A 20,220-nucleotide genomic window follows, 5' to 3' on the forward strand; every position below is an offset into this window, starting at 1 on the left:
AACCATTTGTCCCTTTCCGCCAGCCACATCGACAATATACGTACATGCCAAGGAATGACTCCACCGTGTCCGACCGCAGCCTGACTCCACCGCCTACTCGGACACGTCGATCGCCATGTCCACGTCGTCGCTCGCCTACGCCACCCCAGCTGGGAAACTATAGCTGGTGCGACCGATGGAGGTGAGGTCGCGGGACGGTCACTTTTTCAAATGCCTCCGTCTGTCGTCATGGTAAAGAACAAAGTGTGTGTTTGTGTCGATGGTGTTAATACTGTGGCTTTAGTAGATACTGGTGCTTCTGTGTCTGTGATGTGCCTTGCGTTGAATAATCGCATCGGACCGAAGGTGATGTTAGCTTGGGATGGAAATACCACATTTCGCGGAGTTGGCGGTGAACTGTTACGTCCTGTGGGAGTATGCTCCGTCGCGAAAACCGTTGCTGGAAAGGCATTTCGAACCGAATTTATTGTACTAGCACGCCCCACGCGTGACATAATTCTTGGTATTGACTTTTTACGGGAATGTGGAGCAACATTAAACTGCAGGGCTGGTGAAATTTCGCTCATCAGAGATACCAGACCACCAGCGCTAGACGACATTCCATCCGATCGTCAAGAAGTATTTTCCGTGTCCACTGATGTACTTTTGCCTGCGCAGACGGCAATGTTCATCCCTTGGGACCTCGTCGCGCGTCCGTACTGGTTCCTGCTGTGGATTAATTGAAGCTGAATACGTCAACACTCTAAAGAAGAATGTACTTGTCCCTCAGTCACTGATCGAAGTCATGGAAGGTTGTGCTCATGTTTGGACGGTGAATGTGTCCTCCGAGTCAGTTGTTTTGCCTGCTGTACTGAAGGTAGCACGCTTTAAAGAAGACAATGTTGCGAGCATTCGTGCGGTGGCTATTTCTATGAACGCAAACTCGCCGCTCAGTGACCACTCTTCAAAATCTAGGAGCATGATTAATAAATCGCTCCCCTCTTCCCGCCAACAAGCGCTCCAAGAGCTCCTTGCCCGCTATGCGTCAGTGTTTTACTTTGCTCAGGAGCGTCTGCAGCCACCACCGCACTCCCGGGTACAACACCGCATCAATACTGGAACAGCGTTGCCAATACGACAGAAACCGTACCGCGTCTCTCCTGCCGAGCTCAAAGTGATCGCCGAGAAAGTTACAGACATGCTACAGAAAGGCGTCATCCAGGAGTCCAACAGTCCCTGTTGGACTCCTGGATGAAAGCAGCCACCTGCGTGGCTGCTTTCTGCAAGTTATGTTATTTTTCTCCAAGGGACCCTCGCGTTGTCCAGATTGTGATATCAGCCGCGTAAATTACGTGATGGATGCCATCGGTGCGATGGAGTTCTTGCGCAAGAACAACCATGGTACGTTGAGCAGTAGCGGGGAGATCACTGAGCCTTGTGGAGTGCCCTTGTTCGGAACCTTAATTATATTCGATCGGATAGAGCCGAGACTGTACCGTGGCGGTGCGGTCCGACAGGAATGCCTGAACATAATTGTGGGTGCGGTCTCCGCAGTGAAAGGCAGCACGGCCGTCGAGATTGGCTTGATGGCTCGCATTATCAAAGGCTCCCTTGATGTCCAAGGTTAGAATGATGTTTTCTCCTTGCTTTGGGGCGGTGTCAATGATTCTTCTATAAGTTGAAGCAGTACAGACTGGGTTGAAAGATATGCCCGGAACCCGTACAATGAATGCGGGAGAAGGTCATTCTCCTCATTGTAGTTTTGCAGGCGGCTAGTGATGACGCGTTCGTAGAGTCTACCGAGGCAGGAAGTGAGTGATATTGGTCGAAGGTTCTCAATCTGGAGCTTCTTACCCGGCTTCGGAATAATTACCACCTCTGCTTCCACTAAAGGGGGGGGGGGAGCGTGCCACATTGGCAATGTTCGGTTAAGTTCGTGAGTTCTTGTACGCGGTGTTGTTGAGATTCCTGATCAGAGAGTACGTGATTCTGTCCGCCCCGACTGCTGTGTTGCGGTTGCTGCTGCGAATGGGAGCATAGACTTCGTCCAACGCTATCGGTCGTTACAGGGTGTCGTTTGCGCTACCTTGATACATCGCTCGGTAGGGAGGCGGGTGATAATAACCATAGCATTTGCGCTGGTCATGAGCAAGCAGCTCGTCGTTCGTGCCCTCCAAGGCGTGTATGAGGCGCTGGACTGATTTGTATCTCATTTTTGTTCGAGTAGGGCCAATCAAGGCTCGTAGAATGTGCCACGTGCGGGCCGTACCCAGTGAGCCTCGAAGGGAGTCACTGAACTGGGCCCAGTTTATTCGTGCCAGTTGCTCATCATACTGCTCAGCCTTGATGGTGAGAGCTGCTATCTTGAGCTTGAGACGTCGGTTATGTTTTTGGGTCTTCCATGTACGGATGAGGCTTCTTCTGGTTTCCCACAGGTGCAGGAGATGACCGTCCACTTCTGGGAGTTGAGATGTTCTCTTAATGACGGTGGTGCAATGGTACCGAATTTCTTTAATTTGCTCGCGCCAGTCAGTGAGGTTTGTGAGGTTGCCAATTGAATACTCGCTCTCGCGACGGAAAGCCGTCCCAGTTTGTCATGCGGGATAGTCCATTGGAGCGACGCGTCGCACTCTCTGTAATTTGTGTAGGGAGAATGCAGTGGTCGCTACCCAAGGATTCCTGCAAGTTGTCCCAAGTATAGTTTGCACTGCCACGGGCGAAGGTTAGATCGAGACAAGTGTCCCTGCATACGCTATTGCCGATCCAGGTAGGGTTTGCGGGGTCCGTAAATAGAGCGAGTTGGATTTTTTCGGTCGCAGCTGCAAGTTGTTTGCCTTTGACATCCGAGCGATTGTATCACCAGCGTTCGTCGAGAGCGCTGAAGTCCCCGAAGAGTACGAGTTCCTTTTCCTGGGTCAATTTGCAGGCACCCTGAACGAGAGTGGAAGTCATTGGATTTTTGTTTCAGCGGACTGTATACATTGGCGATTATGATCCTTCACCTCTCACCTTTCTTTTTGCGCCTGAGAAGTAGCTCCGCTATTACATGGTTGATGTTGGTGGCTGGAATGTTGTCAAGACCAATTGCGGTTAACGCTTTGTTAATCAGGACGGCCGCTCTGCCTTCTGTCGGGCTATCGGAGGACTCATAGCCTGGGAGTATGGTTGATGTGCCAGGTTCCTGTAGCACTATGACATCTTGTTGAGCAATGTGTGTGTTAATGTATATTTGGAGGAGACTGCTTTTTTCGGAAGCCGCGGCAGTTCCATTGCCAGATTTCTAAACGTTCGCCAATGGGTGGGGTTGTGCTGCCCATAGTTATTTCGTGTTGTGGGGAGATGTCGGCTTGCGAGGCCAATGTGAGAGTGAGGGTGAGATCCGCGTGTGTGGATGCCGGTGTGAAGTAGAGTTGGGGGGCAAGCGATTCCAAGCTTAGTCTGAGAGTGACTTGGTCTCTCGTGGTACGGGAACTGCGGGTGGCCTTCTTCCTTCGTATATTACCGTCTGTTTCGGCAATTTGGGCCTCGAGGCGTGTCTCGAGGGAGTCATGGCGGGCTCCGAGCTGTGTCAGGTGGTGTGTGAAGACGATACTTGCATTGTTGGGATAGTTGTTGGGAGAGCGCAGACAGCATTTCGCGTATCTCTTCCCGTGTGACCGTGGAGTCTGTTGGGGTGGGAAGCGAGGGCGGCATCTTAGGGGTTGCCTGTTTGTTGGGGTTAGCTCGGGAGTTGTGTTCGGTGGAATCAGATCCAATACGCGCCATTAGGGCGCGGAGTTGAGCGCTGTCAGCCTGACGCGCCTTGACGGCAGTCAGCTCCAGTTTGAGCTTTAAATTTTCCGCGAGACGGTGTTCGTACATGAAGGATCGAGTGTTTGGAGGAGTGACGGGTGCCGCCCCTACTGCTGGCCAGCTCACCTTGGTATCGGTGCCGGCTGAAGAAGTGGAATTGTGCTTCTCGGCAGACTTGCGGGAGGCCTGCTGGGGCTGTTGACGTGTGGGTTGCTGCTGTTTTGCCTTGGTATTCCGGTACTGGTTCTGCGGCTGTTGCTGCTGGCCAGGTCCTGCAGGGAGGGGGTAAGGGGGGGAAAGACTGCGACCGCGAGCGAGAGTGGCTGCGCGAAGTCTCCCCGTCCTTGCTGAGTCACCTGCGTTTGGGATTGGGTGGGTCGCGCTGAGGGTTGTGCCCACGGAGTTGGGTGAATGGAGTGAAACGTGGCCGCAGCTTCTTCAGTCTGTGTGAGCACCCTTTGGTGCCCATCAGGTGGCCTTCTCCACATATTTGGCATTTTGGAGCACATGGGTGACCGTTCACGGCGTCGAGGGTACCACAGTGCCGGCACACTTGAGCGTTCGGCGTAGGACACACGTACGATCGGTGCCCCGGTTGTAAGCAGACTTGGCAGGTTGCTGCGTTGGCTTGTATGGGAGGAAGGCTACCTCCCCCCCCCACCCGTAATACAGTACATAGCGGGGGATGAGAGGGCCCTCGAAGGTGATCCAAGCAGATTTAGTAGCACCAAGCATCCACGCACTGTGTACTCTCACACCTTGCGTGCGCACGCGGAGGTTGGCAGTGAATTATTCAGGAGTGGTCCCGGGGTCTATTCCATGGATGACACCACGCAACGTGTCTTCGGGGACCGCCACGTAAGTGTTGAATTCGTGGACCTCCCCCCCCCCCCGCCCTAGCGTCAGTGTGGTGATCCGGCGGAGAACTTGGGCTGTGTCAACATGTGGCGTGCTGGCAATAACATTGTTCGACACTGGGGCGGGTTTGGATGATGAAGTGGTCACCCGTGCAATGTTGTTGAGAATCGCCCGCGACCACAACGGCTCGGGAGATTTGGTGTGTCGCGAAGTTCCGAATGGCCAGACCCGTTTTTGGCCGCGTGATGATTTTTAGGTCTGTGCGTGGGAGCGGCGGCCGCTTCCGTCGTAACTGGCACGGCTTTTTCACAGGTTGTGTAGTTCGCGCGACGTAGCGCAAGCCGCGTCTTTTGGCGCAGCGGGAGCGTTCTTCGCCCTGGCGGTGGCGTGGCCTGGAGGAACGCTTGCAGGACCGGCTGCCTGCGTCGTTGCCGCCCGTGCTTGGTCGAAGAGTTTCTGGCGTTGGTGTTGACCGACGGGAAATCGCCAGTTTCCAGTTCGCATCGGTGTTGGCCACCTGCCCCCGCGGTGCAAACGAGATGGGCTGAAGTACTGGGGCCTCGTCGTCGCTTGCCGAGGTGAGCTCGTCGAGGTCGAGGGCGTCCGTGGGCCCAGCAGCTCGGAGCGGTTGACCGCAGGTTGCAGGCATGGGGTGCTGGTCGTGCCGGCAATCGACGTGATGGGAGCGTCCATATTGGTGGTGGCCCGTACTCGCCGACGCGAGCTAGGTCCACCCTTAGGCCTAGCGGGCCAATGCCCGCTTCGGATCTTCTCGAGCCCATAAAAAGAAGAAGAAAATTACACCACCTCCCGTAGGGGAACCCTGAGTAGTATGTGAAGCAGCCATGGGGTCGACTCAAGTTCCCATTAGTTTTCAGATCGGCCTGTCGCCGCTGCCGTTTCGTGGTAGCGGCTCGAGCCCTCTTCTCCGTGGCGCTGTCCACGGCGCGGACACTGGCGTTGACGCTGGCGCTGTCCGTGGCACTCATCGCGGCGGTGCAGAGGACGAGGTGAATGATGATGAGTGGGCGAAGCACCTGGGGATCATTCGGGCAAAATGCCGGAAGCGTTCTCCGGAAGCCAGAAGCTGGCTTCCGGAACCGGAAGCGGAAGTGCAAGCGGAACAGGAAGTGGAACCGGAACCGGAAGTGGACCCCGCACGGCGGAGGGAGGGAGGGAGTGACATAGCCCCGAGCATAAGATGCTTCGCATCTAAAAGGTCCTGACGGCTCGGGAAAGGTGTCCGGGTGTTTAGGAGCGTGAGTTCTTGGTGGTCCGACGCAATGTCGTTGATGATCTCGAGGTAATCCGGTCAGGGAGAACACATGTTCGGCGGAGCTCAAGCGACGCACATCCGCTCACTCCGAACGCTCAGGCGTCTCCATACAGTGCGCGGTGACGATTTCATCTCCGTTGGACTCTATGCGGAACCTCACGGCGACGGCGACGGCAGAAACACACCTGGAGTGTACATATATTTGCTATCGCAATAAAAAAAACTATGTTAAAGATAGCATCATTACAACTTCAGACATATCTTTGACCACGCACAGCAAATTTTCAAATGCGTGTTCATGGCCTATAATAAATATTTGAAAACTTGCATAATTAAAAAACAAAACTAATTAGCTAACTAATCGCACTTTCAAAAATACCATGAGTAACTCAAGACTTCTAAAGGCAAACAATTTTAACTTTTAAGTTTGGTTTTGCTTACGTGAAACAACCGGAATACGACAAACTCATACAAACCAGTTTTATCCGGACGCTCAGATGTATGATTGAAAAAGATAAAAGCGAAAAGGAATGTGTCCGCAAAGTAATTAGATTGACGCCCCATATCATAGAGCTGATCGCAACAATCACCCAAAGCACGCGTTGCCGAAAGAAAAGTGAGCAGTGCTATTCGCAAAGTTAGCACAGCTGCTCTTAAAGTGCCCAGGAGGCATTCTAAGGACAAATGTCTTTTTAACACTCCTTCCCTCATTCATTCTCTCTTTTGTTCAATTTATCCTCTTTTTTCTAATGCAGGGTGGAAAACTGAACGTGAATCTTCTTACCCTCCCTGGAATTTCTCTCCTCTGGCTCTCGTTTGGTTTTGCTTCGGTGTGTGGGTTCGACAGAAGCTGAAGATAAGGAGTATGCCGTACTACAATGAGATTGATATGACAACATCGACGTGGCTAGCACGATGGATTCAAAGGGAAATGACTGACAGAAGGACGCAGCGGACCACGATACATTTTGTTATATGTAGTTGCAGTAAACAGCATCAATAGAGTTTGCCTCAGACAATGAGGATGATCCTGAATACTTTAAGAAAGAGGATAACAACGAAAGACACGAGGGACGCTGCATACCATCTTGAACAAACCAGTGCCGGACTGAGTTGCACACTTGTGAGTTTTATTAAATTTGTTCGTTACGACAGGCGTCGAGTCCTTACAAGTGGTTTCGAAGTGCCACAGAAAATAAGACACGGCAATGTTTACAACGTGATCACCGCCGAGGACATTGATCCACCGATGCTGATTAATTAGATGCACCGACATGTGACTTGTCCGACTCTTGATAATAGGGCATGGAACCACTGAAGTACAAGTGGAAGGCCTAACAGCCAGCAGCTGGCAAAACCAAAACCGATGGCGCGCTGGCCTTTGCCGTGGCTACCGATCGGGATTTCTGCGGATTCTCCGGGCGCCTGTAAGCTCGCGGACGTGAAGGAAATGCAGTCTGCGATACTGCCACTGCTTTCGGGCACCTAAGTGAATATTGAATTTGACGTTGGGCTCAACCACTGTGTTCGAGCTGTCGCCACGTCAGATAAACTTCACGAACGCTTACGCAGCCTTTATAAACAGGGTCCCTCAACCACAAGGAATTCATGGACGCCAGTACAGGTCATCGGACTGCCCACCGTCCACTTTCCCAAACTCGTGCTCTGCAATTCGGGCAACCAACTGGTCAACGACGTGCCGTTCTTGGAGCAGTTGTCTGCTGTTTTACTCTCAACACTTCAAAGCAACAAATAGCTGTTAGATCTATCCCGGCCACGGCGGCCGCATTTCGATGGGGGCGAAATGCGAAAACACCCGTGTACTTAGATTTAGGTGCACGTTAAAGAACCCCAGGTGGTCCAAATTTCCGGAGTCCCCCACTACGGCGTGCCTCATAATCAGAACTGGTTTTGGCACGTAAAACCCCATAATTTAATTTTTTTAGCTGTTAGATCTATACAAATCCATAGTTTACATTCACTCTGACGGTGACGAGCCTGCCGCCATGGAACGGCGAGCTGTGCAATTGACGCTCGCAAAATACCGTACTAAAGTGTGTCTCCAAGCAGAATCTGGTAATTTAGAGCCGAATTGATTAACTTATTTAGCTAAATCCTGTCGCATCATCCTGCCAGCTTTCTCTGACTGTGCACCTGTTCAGATAGCGACGTACGAGACATTTATCAGAAATATAAATGGCTCCTAAAGTATTTTGCCATATCTTACTTGATGAGTTTGTTCGTCAATGTAAAATTTCGGTGTCGTAGGTATTGAAGCTGTTGTACCAAAAATAAATTTACCTTGGTATGCCAAGTAAAAGATGAGATAGAGCTTCTATTTTTTGTTATATGTGTGGCATCTGCCTCTATACCTGACACCGCAAGATAGGTCATTTACTAGGGGGCCTGATTTTGGTTTTGAAAGCGGCTACATTTTTGCACCTGTACCGAAAACAAGCATGCCGGAAAGAGCGTGTGTACGCGGCTGCTTACCTTCATATTCAAATTTGCAACTGCAGCGTTGACCTTCGTTGTATTGTGCTCCTCAGTGATGACATGCGTACAATCGCCGTCTTCTGCCTCATAGCGGAGTTCTCCTACGAAAAAGCAGTCAAGTCGCTGACCTTCTCCTCAGTGCTTCATTCGTAATATAACTTGAGTTAACCAGGCACTCGATGCAATTGTTTAGTGGTTAGTGCATTCATCGACATATGACGATAGGATGCTAGTAGAAGTGCCTGGTGGCGCGGCTGCATTATGATAATGGCGGCAAGATTAGGTTCTAGATGTTCTGGGCTCGTTATTGCAATATTGCTAAACGTTGGACAAGCAGAGCAAAATTGTTTATTTAAAAGAAGAGAGAAAAAGTGTTTTCAACTTAAATGCCGTTTATTTCAAGACGGCCCCATAAGTCATATCACCTTCTCGACAGTCAGTTATGCTAAACACAATACCGATAAACGCGAGAAAGCAACGTCGAAATTATTATTGGTCGAATAAAAAAATAAATCGATGTTGTCTCTTTCAGTGCCAGCGAAGGGCTGCCGACGCATGAGTGCTTCGAGCGAAGTCGATTGTTTTACATGCGAGGCAATATTTGTGCCTTGAAATAATGCTGCATTCTTTAATCTGGGTCGAGTGCAGAATGTGCAGAATGCCCTCTTTCGTTACCGCGCGAAAATGGTCGCTTTTTATAGGTTTCAGAGTAAATGGTCTTGCTACTATAAATAATATTCGAGCACATATTGCAGCATAGCAAATTGTACATAATGAAACTCTGTTTCCAAAAACATACGTTGCAAAGCAAAAACGAAAAATATTAGGTAACACATAAAACTTCTAGAAAGCGCCATTTTTGTTGTCTGTGGATAAAAGCAATAATAAACACGCATAATATATCTACAAAACAGTTAATATCAAAGGAAATTCAGAGCATACATTTCAAAGATTAATGACCCAGGAATCTTGTCTCAAAAAATAAATGCTGAGTACGCCATCGTTCTTTTAATAAAAAAAACTTTGACCAGGAACTGCTTTTCACTCGTGCCATGCGTTGAAGCAGTTCTCGCCTTTTGCGAAGCGTAGGTGAACTCCGCATGTTTTGCACAAACTTTTGTTTTTGTTCAGCCTTGCGACATTCCTAATACATTTTGCATCTTCGCCTTTTCGGAATCATCTAAGATGGTCCTATTAAATGTCCAATAAACTTCACCAGGTCGTATGGAGCCGCCTCTTTCCAGGACCCATCTCTCTTAGCGTAGCTGGGCAACTCCAGAATGTGCATCCAAGCATATTTGTTTACGTTTCCAGATGGTCTTTGATACCTCCGCAGTGAAGAGCAGAATAAAATCCCGGGACGTTGTAAACTGTCCTTCGGTTCTCCGTAGTGTTGGGCCAAAAATTGAAGGACGCTTAAGATTCGCCTTTAAGAGTGGAACGCGACAGCATTATCGGGCCCCGTCGAAGCCCCATTATTGGGCCCCGTTGTAACCTGGCTTTTGCACTGCAACCCAGAATGTGGGAAAGCCAGCTTAGAAAGACCAAGCTTAATGTCGGTTTCACTTTTAAACAGAAATGCATTGTGGGAAGACGTTTTTCCAGGGGCAATATAAGTCGTTTATATTAAAATTGGCAGGCCATAGCACCTTTTTTGTTATTTTACTATTTGTTTGCTATTGCCACGACGCGCGCGCCTGTCCAAAACGCATTAGGCAGGCGAAGTCCCAATTTGACCTGCCGCGGATGCGAGCGCCAACTGGATATCATTTTCGCAAGTAAACTACCCGAGCGCGCAGCTGTAGGTCTGGTAGAAATTCTGGAAAAGGGGTTTGTGTTTCAGTTTCCTCGTGACAGAATTATGTTTTCTCGTACATTCAAATTACAATCCGACGCCACCATGTCTGTAGACTGTGGGTAAATCCTACTTTACTGTTTTACTGACGGATTTCACTGTGAGAAATTCAATTTTTGTTCACCAAAAACCTTGCACCTTGTGGAGGGCCTGTGCAGTTGGGCTGGTTCGGGATGATCCTTTCCAGTGCGGACGCCGACATCGCACGTCGACGCCGCACGCCGGATTTTCTGCGACACGCGATCCTTAACGCTATCGCGTTAATGTGTGATTCGGTCACCCTTCTTGACGAGAAGTGAATTTTCTTTGCTGCCGGTGGCAGCACATCCTGACCAAGCAAAGTACGCACCCTCTACGTAATTAGTATAGCTCTCAGGTTGTGCACAAAGATCGGCGGAAAAGCGCGCACAAGGAAGGATACCACTCATGGCCGTAAACGAAACTCTCCGATGAACAGCTGCGGATGTGCCAGGCTTACTCAAAACATCGTTGCCGTCAGAGCTTGAATATGGTTTTCTGTCATCGTAGAACTCCTATTTCGAGTACTTGTCATTAAATTTTAGTGCAGGTGCAGCTTATTTCCGAGTGGGACGCTTTTCTCGTGCTGCAGTCGTGCGAGACGCCGCCGCCATGGGATCGACTTTCGATAATGCGTAGTAACACCGTCCTCGCCTACTAACCCCGTAGTAACACCGGCCTTAAATGCCTCGCCGGCATTTTGCAAGTGAAGTGATATGGAAACTCTTGGAAGTTCACTGACCATGCCAAGTCCAGATGTAGGACATGCGGCGGATCTTCGATAATGCGCTTTTGTGGAATAAAACTAGTTGGACTCCAAACTAAAGCTCACTATTGAACAGCTGGCATCATTTTCGAGTTTTTATCACCACTCAGCACTGTCAGATGGCAAAGCCAACATCATAATTTGATTCTTGACTTGCTGCTAGTCTTTTCATCACAAAAAATTTCATGTAAGTGCGGCGCAATCACGAGAGATCCGTTTTTCTCGCGAGGGTGACAGCCACGCGCCTCTTCCCTAGAACGCACGCACATTAGTTCGCAAGTCCGCCAAAAATTGTAGCGTCGCCAGCGCGGGAACATTTGAACTTATTCTAAAAGTGGAGACTAACCTTTGGGTAGCACTAAGCGCAGAACAACTACTGCAACATGTCGAAATCGGCGATTTAAAGCATCGATCAACGGTGATCGATCTGAATAGGCGTGGTACCGAAAGCGCGCTGAGAGCGATTGTTATACCAGCGCATGCGCCACAAGGTAGAGCGAAAGCAGCAATTATCGCAAAGCTGAATGTGAAATTACGCCAAAATTTCGCATGACAAAAGCCCAAGTAATTAGTCAAACTGAGCGGCGTGATCCTCTAGCCCGATTCCTGTATGACCGACTAGTTCAAAAGTTTAGGAAAGCATATTGTTACAGGGAGTATTTAATTAACAGTAAACGGCTAGCGCTTGTTTAGTCAAGACTGCACAGAGTGCACAGGTTCCAGCAGGTTTCAGTGCGACAAGAGAGCCTCTGACCCAGCCCCACCCTATTGAAAATCCCAGCATTGCCCATCATTAGTTTTATGCTGGGCATGCCGCGATATTTGCTGGGCATGCTGGATAAAGTGCTGGGCACGATGGAATTCAACGTAGGCATGCTGGGTGGACGGTGGGCGATATAGATGGTGCTGGGTAGATGCTGGATAGATGGTGGAATACCTACTGGGTGACACGTCTCAATGGTGGGTGTACTGGGTGGACGGTGGAATACATACTGGGTGACCTTTGCAAATGATGGGTGAATGATGGGTTTACTGGTTGGGTGGTGGGTGAATGGTGTGCGTGCTGGGTGAATGGTGGGTGTACTGGGTGGATGGTGGGAGGATTATGGGTGACTACACAGGGTGTTTCAGCGAACGCTTTCAAAAATTTTTAAAGGTTGCCTGTGGTAGATTGCACAATTCTAGTTAATGAGCTGGTCCACTCGAAGCGGCAGACATTACTTGCAAAAAAATGCATAATCAACAATACAATTAAGAAAAAATCACTAATTTAGTTTCTAACTAATTACCTATTCTCCCATATTCCAGTTTACAAATTCTAGCCTTTGAGTTCGCAAGGCGGATCAACGAATTATCAGGATGACATCAGTTTGGAGATAATAATGATTAAGATATAAATGTTTTGGTTGCCTGTGGCAGCTAGATAGCACAATTCCAGTTCATGATCTTGTCTACTCGAAGAGACGGACATATACCTGCACAAAGAAATTCAAATCTTCTGTTCAAGTATCAGTGCTACACTTTAAGCAGTTAAATCAACATTGGAAGTGGTTTATTTTCTACCATCAGTTAGATTGAACTTGTTCACTCACACCTTCTTAGGAACTTCATCATGTTAAGCTCAATGTTCTTAACAGCATCCAAATTGTGAGAGTGATGCCTGGTTTTTACTCGAAGGGTGGTTGCATCCTCTTTCTTTTCTACATAAACATTAGGTTGTTTCTCAAGGGAAACCACCTGTGGAATGGTCTTGAAACTGAATCTGATTAGCGTATGATTGAGAAGAGTGTGTATCAGGAAAGTCAAGATTTTTTCATGACTGCCTTCTCTGCCAAAGAGCTGGGAACGTGCTTGCATTTTTGCAGGATTAAGTATATTTACATATTCCCAAATGCTACACAGGGTGCTCATTTTTATGTTTTACGGAATTGTTAGAAGTTGCGTGCTGTGGCAGGTAGTATAATTCTTATCATTGAGCTGGGTTATTCGATGAGGCAGACATTAGTAGCATGAGAAATGGAAACCCATATTTAACTATAATTAACAAAATTTCACTAATGAACTTCTTAGTGAATTACTTTACGACATGTATTACCATTTACAAATTGTAGCCGGTGAGCTTGTCAGGCGTATCCACTTGAAATTAATTTCCAGAATAACACCAGTTTGGAGATATGCGCCATCGAACTTGCTGTAAAAATGCACTGTTGTTCTACTTACTTTTTTACCAAAATGCTGTTTTATACATGGAAGCACAAAAGTAACTTCAACGCCTATGTATTTCGTCCCACAGTTTGGGAAATAATATCTTGACACTGGTGTTATCCTGGAAATCCATTTCAAGTGGACACGTCTTGCAAACTCACCGGTTACAATAGGTGCCATAAAGTAATTAACTAAGAAGTTCATTAGTCAATGTTTATTAATTAGTTGAACATGTGTTTCAATTTCTCGTGCTACTAATGTTTGCCGCATCGAATAACCCAGCTCAGCGATAAGAATTATGCTACCTGCCATAGGCAATTTTTAAAAATTCCGTAAAGCTTAATTTTGAACACCCGGTATACATGTATATAATACGTATGCGCTTGGTAGCTTTTGCTCTAGTGATCACGGTGAATGTAATAACAAGATATGTTTCCGTATTTCAATTAAGCTATTGATTGCTGGAACGTACACACTGGATTTTCTCGAATACAGTGATACTGTATTCGAGAAAATCACCTAATTGCTGCGACTCGATGACTCTGGGATATTCTCATCAAATTAATTAGTAATGCATCTGGGTACTTTCTCGCAAAACAACACGACAGTCGTAAAATAGATTTCTGGAATTTCAGTGTGACGTCTCGTGTGGTCGGGCTGAATGAATGGCAACTGTGATGCATAAACAAGGGAGGTAAGGCATGTTGTTGGGCTAGTCGGTTCATAGATTCAGCAAAAATTTATAAACTGCGCAAAAAAGACACAAGCTGAACAGAAACGTGTGTGAGCTTCAATGTTTCTGTTCATGTCTTGTCTTCACGCAGTTAAAAAATTTTTCTGAAACAAGGGAACAGGCACAAGTACTAATTTGTAATGAAAAACTTACTGAATGCACAGAATATATCTACCATGAAAATTCAAATGCAACCAATTCTGAAACTACTTGAAAATGCTTCATTTACAGGTTTAGCTGCACTTTTAACAACGGTGTAATTTAGACTCCAAAACATGCACTTGAGACTACTCCATGCTTAGAAACCAGCTACAGTGCGATTACATGTTGCATATCCATGTCTTTATGAGTAACAAATATTCATTCCTGTTCGCATTTCAATTTATGCTATAACTGAGTAAACTCGAGAAATAAAATGCATACGCTTTTGTCAGTAACTTCCATCTGTTATGTGTGCCTCATTGTCCTGTACAATAGATATTATGTATGCTTTTCCAAGAGTCAATCAAATTGCTACTTATTGCAAAGCTTGAAGTAGGTGTGGCTCACACTATTTTTTGCTGTTGTTGCTTTGAGTGTTACATATGGCTGTACGTTGTCCCGTGGCATTGTCAGTCTCTTGACTATTCGGTGGCATCTCAAATAAATGCTCGACTATTGATAGGTGTAGTATAAATGAAGGTTTCACTGGCAGGCACACAGAAATTTGATGCTTTCTGAGGCATAAAATTCCTGTGCACCTACACCTGCAATCTTTCATTGTGTTTTGCAAGAGAAGTGGACCACAATAAGATATTCCTCTTATTGTGTTCAGCTTGGTGCCAAGGTGCCATGAATTTATACCCGCCAGTCCAAATATATTTTTTGTTAATGTAATCTTTGACACATGTGAAGAGACAACTAAATTGCGGCTCGCATCACAACTTTTTTAGAAGAAACACTGACCGCTTATGATAATGCCAAAAGCAATGAAGAAAACCAGCTGTATTGTCTGGCATGCTCACAGAAGGCACTACAGGTACAAGTGAACTCGAGAAGCCTTTGATGGGGGGCTAGTTGGTAAGACATTTAGGAAAATTATAACTGCGCTAAAACGAGACACGAGAACGAAGTGGACAGGACGATCGCAGTGTTCACACAAATGAAGTGGACAGGACTGCGATCGTCCTGTCCACTTCGTTCTCGTGTCTCGTTTTAGCGCAGTTATAATTTTCCTAAAGGTACAAGTGTTTGACCTGAAATAACATCTTTTTTGTAGACAAAGTTATGCCGTCCTGGCACACATCTTTGGCTGTTGCTATACAATATATTGTTACAATTAATATGTTTCGCTTTGAGATTTTTCAGGAACCTGGTGCTATTAAACAGTGGACCACAATTGCATTTATAAAGGGCAGCTAAATGGCTACCATACCCATTTTTACGTTGTTTTTGGGCTGTCTCGCTCTGTCATTAACATTCCCTAGTTTCGCTAGCCATTTAGCAGCTCTTGTAATAAATGCACATGCACTCCGCTGTTCAGTAGCACCAGGTTTCTGAAAATGCAAAAACTAAAAAAGTAGAAGTTTAGAGGTACAATGGATAACAAAAGTCATAGACAAGTGTGTCAGTGTGGTTTCAATAAGCTGATCAAAATGAACGGATGGTATATATCGAAAAACACTTGTAACTGTAGTGCCACCTTTCCACATGCCTGTCAATCTATCGGGTTTTCTTTGTGGTTTTCGACATGGACTCTAAGACGATGGCATTACTTCTTATTTCTTGGGTTTCACGTGCCGAAACCAGTTCTGATTATGAGGCACGCCGTAGTGGAGGGCTCCGGAATAATTTTGACCACCTAGGGTTCTTTAACATGCACTACAATGCAAGCACACGGGCATTTTTGCACCAAATGAAGTTTAGTTGACAGTTAGCGTTAGTCCTGTTTTGATTGTTTGCTTGTCCCATTGCGCTGCGTCATTGTGCCATCAAGGTGAATGAACTTGCGGAAATCAAGTTGTTGATACTAGAGCATACCATAGTTCTGCTACACTTTTACTGCACAGAGCAGAAAAAAGCTAAGGGAAAATGTACATGTGCAACGTAAAACAAAGAAGACACAGACAAAACAATTATGTGTACCTGTCACATAAACAAAAATAGGCAATACAATACTACTACCTACTCATACATACAAACTGGCAGAAAGCAAACTGATCACATATTCGAATGGGCCTCGCATTGCTAACTCAACAAACCAGGAAGCACACACAACATTTGATATGTTTTTTCGTTGTCCTTGCAAAGCTTCCAGTTAAATCATGTGCAGCTAGCTTAACATTCTGTTTTTATAAGGTTTTTCATGGTGCCGCTCAACTGTGCTTCTGTAATTTACCTTGGTGCGGGAAACAGCTTTAGCTACTTTCATAGTGCGGTCTTAGTTCATTAGGGAAACCATTTTCTCTGTGTTTTAAACAGTCATTGCAAATAGTGTTACCACTGCATGTCGTGTTTGAAAAGGTTAGTCATCTCAAAGTTTATACCTAAGATCATTCATACAGCCCCTGTGGAAGCATTGCTGTAGAAGTCACAAGACAGCCTAGTACTTTTATTCAGCTCAGATAACAGCAGAATTCTCCCCTACTTATGAGAGTTCTTCCCTGGCTTACAGAAGGGGCCTTCTTCCAAAGTAATTTCTTGGACCCTTTACGTTTGCACAAATGTGTAAAATCAGTTGCCGACAGAAGCTGGCATTGCAGTGAAAAGACATTTGTGACGTGCAATAGTCTACTATTTAATTAGATGTCTAATTTGTATTGTTTCCTTTTTGCAATAGATAAGCAATTCAGTTGGGCTGAGCCACACGTCGTCTTATGCAGAAATGGCTTGATAAGGACATATTTATAGCTGTGTGTAGTTGTGTTGATGATGGAAAATTTTAAAGATAACTCTTAGTTTTATTAGATTTTTGTTGCAGTCATAAAAATTTCGTCTAGTCTAGGAAGCATGGTGCAGTATTTAGGTGTTCTACTATAACAAGAACCGTGCTGCTGTTGATTGCAATAATTAGAATAGGGCACTCGAAAATTCAGTTTCTGTGGAACCATGAGAAGAATTACCTAGCCTTGTAGGACTTGGCTATAGCTTGTGCTGAATAATTGAGACAATAGTGTTGGACAGAGTTCATTAAGGAACATTACAGGGATTTCGTTAACAATGGAGTTTAGTGCTACTCCTAGCTTGCTCTTATGCAGCGTGGAAATGTAATTGTATTGAATGCAGTGGTTCTTGTGAGCTTCGGGTAACCACATTTTGAGAGAATTGTTCCTTTTAAAAGTGTAGAATGTAATGTTTACTTTTCTAACATAAAGAATAGCTTGGTTATGATAATCTTGCTGCCAAATGTGTGGTAACTAAAAGCGTGCCTGGTGCTTCCACAAAAATGCAGCATCCTGGAAGCTTTTGCTTGTATGAACTTAGTGTGCTGCATTTACCAAGCATGCACGATACAAAAAAACTTCAGCGCTTGGCATTAACATCATGTTATTTGATGACAGCCATGAAGAAGCATTCATTCAGCAATATCTTGCCTATAGCCTAACTACCAAACAAAGTAGCCTTTCAAGGAAGAAATTGTCTATCTTTCTATGGGTAGCAGTCATTTGCTAATGTTTACATCATATTAGCTGTCACAGTTTGTTCCATCTTACTGCCATATACTCGAGCTTCCCCATTTCAGTGTGGGTTAATGGCAGCACGTGCCTAACAATTAATCCCTAGTTATTAAATTTACATCACAGCTGTGAGCAGCATTATGGGAGCTGTCAACATGCCATAAATGTTCACAAGCTTAGGGAAGTTACAATAAAAGCAAAAGGATAATACAAGCTTAACTGCCCATTATCATGTCTGCATTTGTTTTTATGTTCAGTCTTGAAGGCAGAGATATGCAGCTTGGATATACTTAATGACGTCTCACAGTAAGACTCAGCATCACAATTTGAGTAGTTACAGATGTGACTTGCCCAACTTTTTTTCTTACTAGCATCCACGGCATGCACTCAGTATGACTTGAAACAAGTGAGCTGTGGAATTCATCTTGAGGTGTTGCATAATTTGAGTTGGTGGTGCATATTGGGGGCTTGTGAAAATATTGAAGAGCTTACTATAATTTAGTACAGCTCTTGTGTGATTCTGTACTTTACAAGAAAATATTTTATGTAAACTGCAAATGTATCCATGTTGTTCTTACAATGCCACATAGTAATTGTGTTTATCATTTATTAAAATGAAAAATGGAGCTAACTGGTAGCATTCCATTGCGCTGCCGCACCACTAGAGAAAACAACAGAAAATTAAGAACCATAGGATGCGTGCTTAACTGCAAACTAAATTTTTGATAGACAACTTTCTGCTGCATATACACACCGCCGTTCCAACCTTTCAAAATTTGTCTGCATGAGTACAGAAAATAGCACATGATAGAAGTATAATTGATGGAAACAATATTAACAATGCAGTGTCATGCTCTTAAAAAAACATGAGTTTCCTAGCACAAAAATAAATGCAAGGGGGGTAGCATCGACGCCACCGCTATTTCAGAGGTTACCGAGTCCTTGAGTGTGTATGTAATCTGTCCACGAAAATAAGGAAACACCCACAATCACTCCAAGAATTGTAAGGTGAGTACACAGTAACCTTCACAGAACTCGGATGTTCTCTTCGCCTTGTGTTGACACAGCACCCTGTTTGACCCATGTACGGTGTCACGAAAAGCACACCACTCTTTATGAGCTACTATTAGATGGCAGAGACCGAACATATTGTGTGTTTGCTACACAAAATCTTTCACAGCCAGCAGTACTGTTTGCTCCACTCTCTACTGCAGCATATGTTCAGGTAATCTTATTTGTCAAAACATGTCTAATTCATACTTCACTGCACCTTTCTTTAAACCGTGGGAAATGCTGTTATTATTGGGTATGAAAGCCACATTTTTGTTTCACTATGTTGATCTGTATTTCTGCATTCGACTTGAATTTTAGTGACCTCATCATCATCTCAATGCACTCCAAGGCCACTACGCTACCTGGATACCAGCTTGCATCCTTCATAAGCTACGCACTCATTTTATGAAGGCTCTCAGTCTGCTTACCTTGAACAGGTAGACAGACTGAGAGACAGGCAAAATGATGCCTGTTGTCGACGCCAAAAAAAGGCAACGCACTGAGGCATCATACAAAGTTTCAGCACTCGCCTCCAGCTTGGATTAGAGCAGGTGACTATACAGTGCGACTCTAACTAGCCTTTTTCCTTTCTGAGCACTTTCAATTTCTTTATAAATCTAACTGCCAGTAACTCTTGTTTTGGCACCCACAAACAGTCTCACACAAATTTCATTTGCTGCAAGAATATGTTTATTAGAAACAAACGAGCATAACAGATTGCTTTGTTTTATTTTTAGATGCTTCCTTAGGCTTCTCTACATTGAAGATGTATTGCAGGTCAGCTTATAAAAAACATGGTGTTTGAACAGTAAAACACAAAGACATTGATTGGAAATGATGCATTGTGAGCAGCACATACAATCAAGGACTAAGGAAACAACATAAAATTGTTGCTGTCTAAACTAGAGGTTTATTTAGAAAGCCTTGGTGAAATATGACGGCCTAGGTATAAATGAAGAAAATTTCTTAAAGGGCCCCTAAACATAACATCTGACATAGTTGATATTTCAAAGAAATGTGCGCATGATGTAGACAATGCCTTGACCATAGTCTGGTAAATGCGGCAGTGCTATGTGCTGCAGGAATGCCACAAATTTTAAAAAAATTATGTACTGCTCTCCTGGCCTTTCTGGCACTGCCTCCGTGCATCACACTGTCAACAGGGTGCTCCAGGTGACCTCAGCGTGAGGAGTAAAAGCTGTCAACCAGTCATTCATCGAGAAACGACAGGGCCAACATGACGAGAGCCAATTTTGTCTTCTGAAAATGCCGGAGGGGGGCCACCCATTGTGCAACACTGAAGCTTTTCTGAAGGTTCCATTCAGCTATCTTCATCGGGAAAGTGATTAGGGGCATACAATAGAGGAACCTTACTTCTGCTGTGCAATGGAATTCGTAGCTTTAGCTGTACTTTGTAGTGTAGTATGAGGGCACGTGTAATGAGTGTAGCGAAGGAGTGAAAAACAGTGATGGCTTATCAGTGGTTTATGAAATGCCTTTACTTGTGCTATTACTGGAGCGCTGTCAAAAAAT

At 45.5% G+C, this 20,220-nt stretch overlaps 1 protein-coding gene across 1 annotated transcript in view; it reads right to left on the reverse strand.

Moving 5' to 3' along the window:
• LOC119450778 (uncharacterized) overlaps positions 1-20,220 on the reverse strand; it is a 164,832-nt gene that overhangs the window by 103,630 nt on the left and 40,982 nt on the right. The window contains exon 4 of the mRNA XM_037714279.2: positions 8,399-8,502. Within this exon, the coding sequence (XP_037570207.1) occupies positions 8,399-8,502 (104 nt within the window). The remainder of the gene's footprint in view (positions 1-8,398; positions 8,503-20,220) is intronic.

This window comes from Dermacentor silvarum, chromosome 4 (assembly GCF_013339745.2).
Source record: "Dermacentor silvarum isolate Dsil-2018 chromosome 4, BIME_Dsil_1.4, whole genome shotgun sequence".
NCBI classification, from domain to species: Eukaryota; Metazoa; Arthropoda; class Arachnida; order Ixodida; family Ixodidae; genus Dermacentor; species Dermacentor silvarum.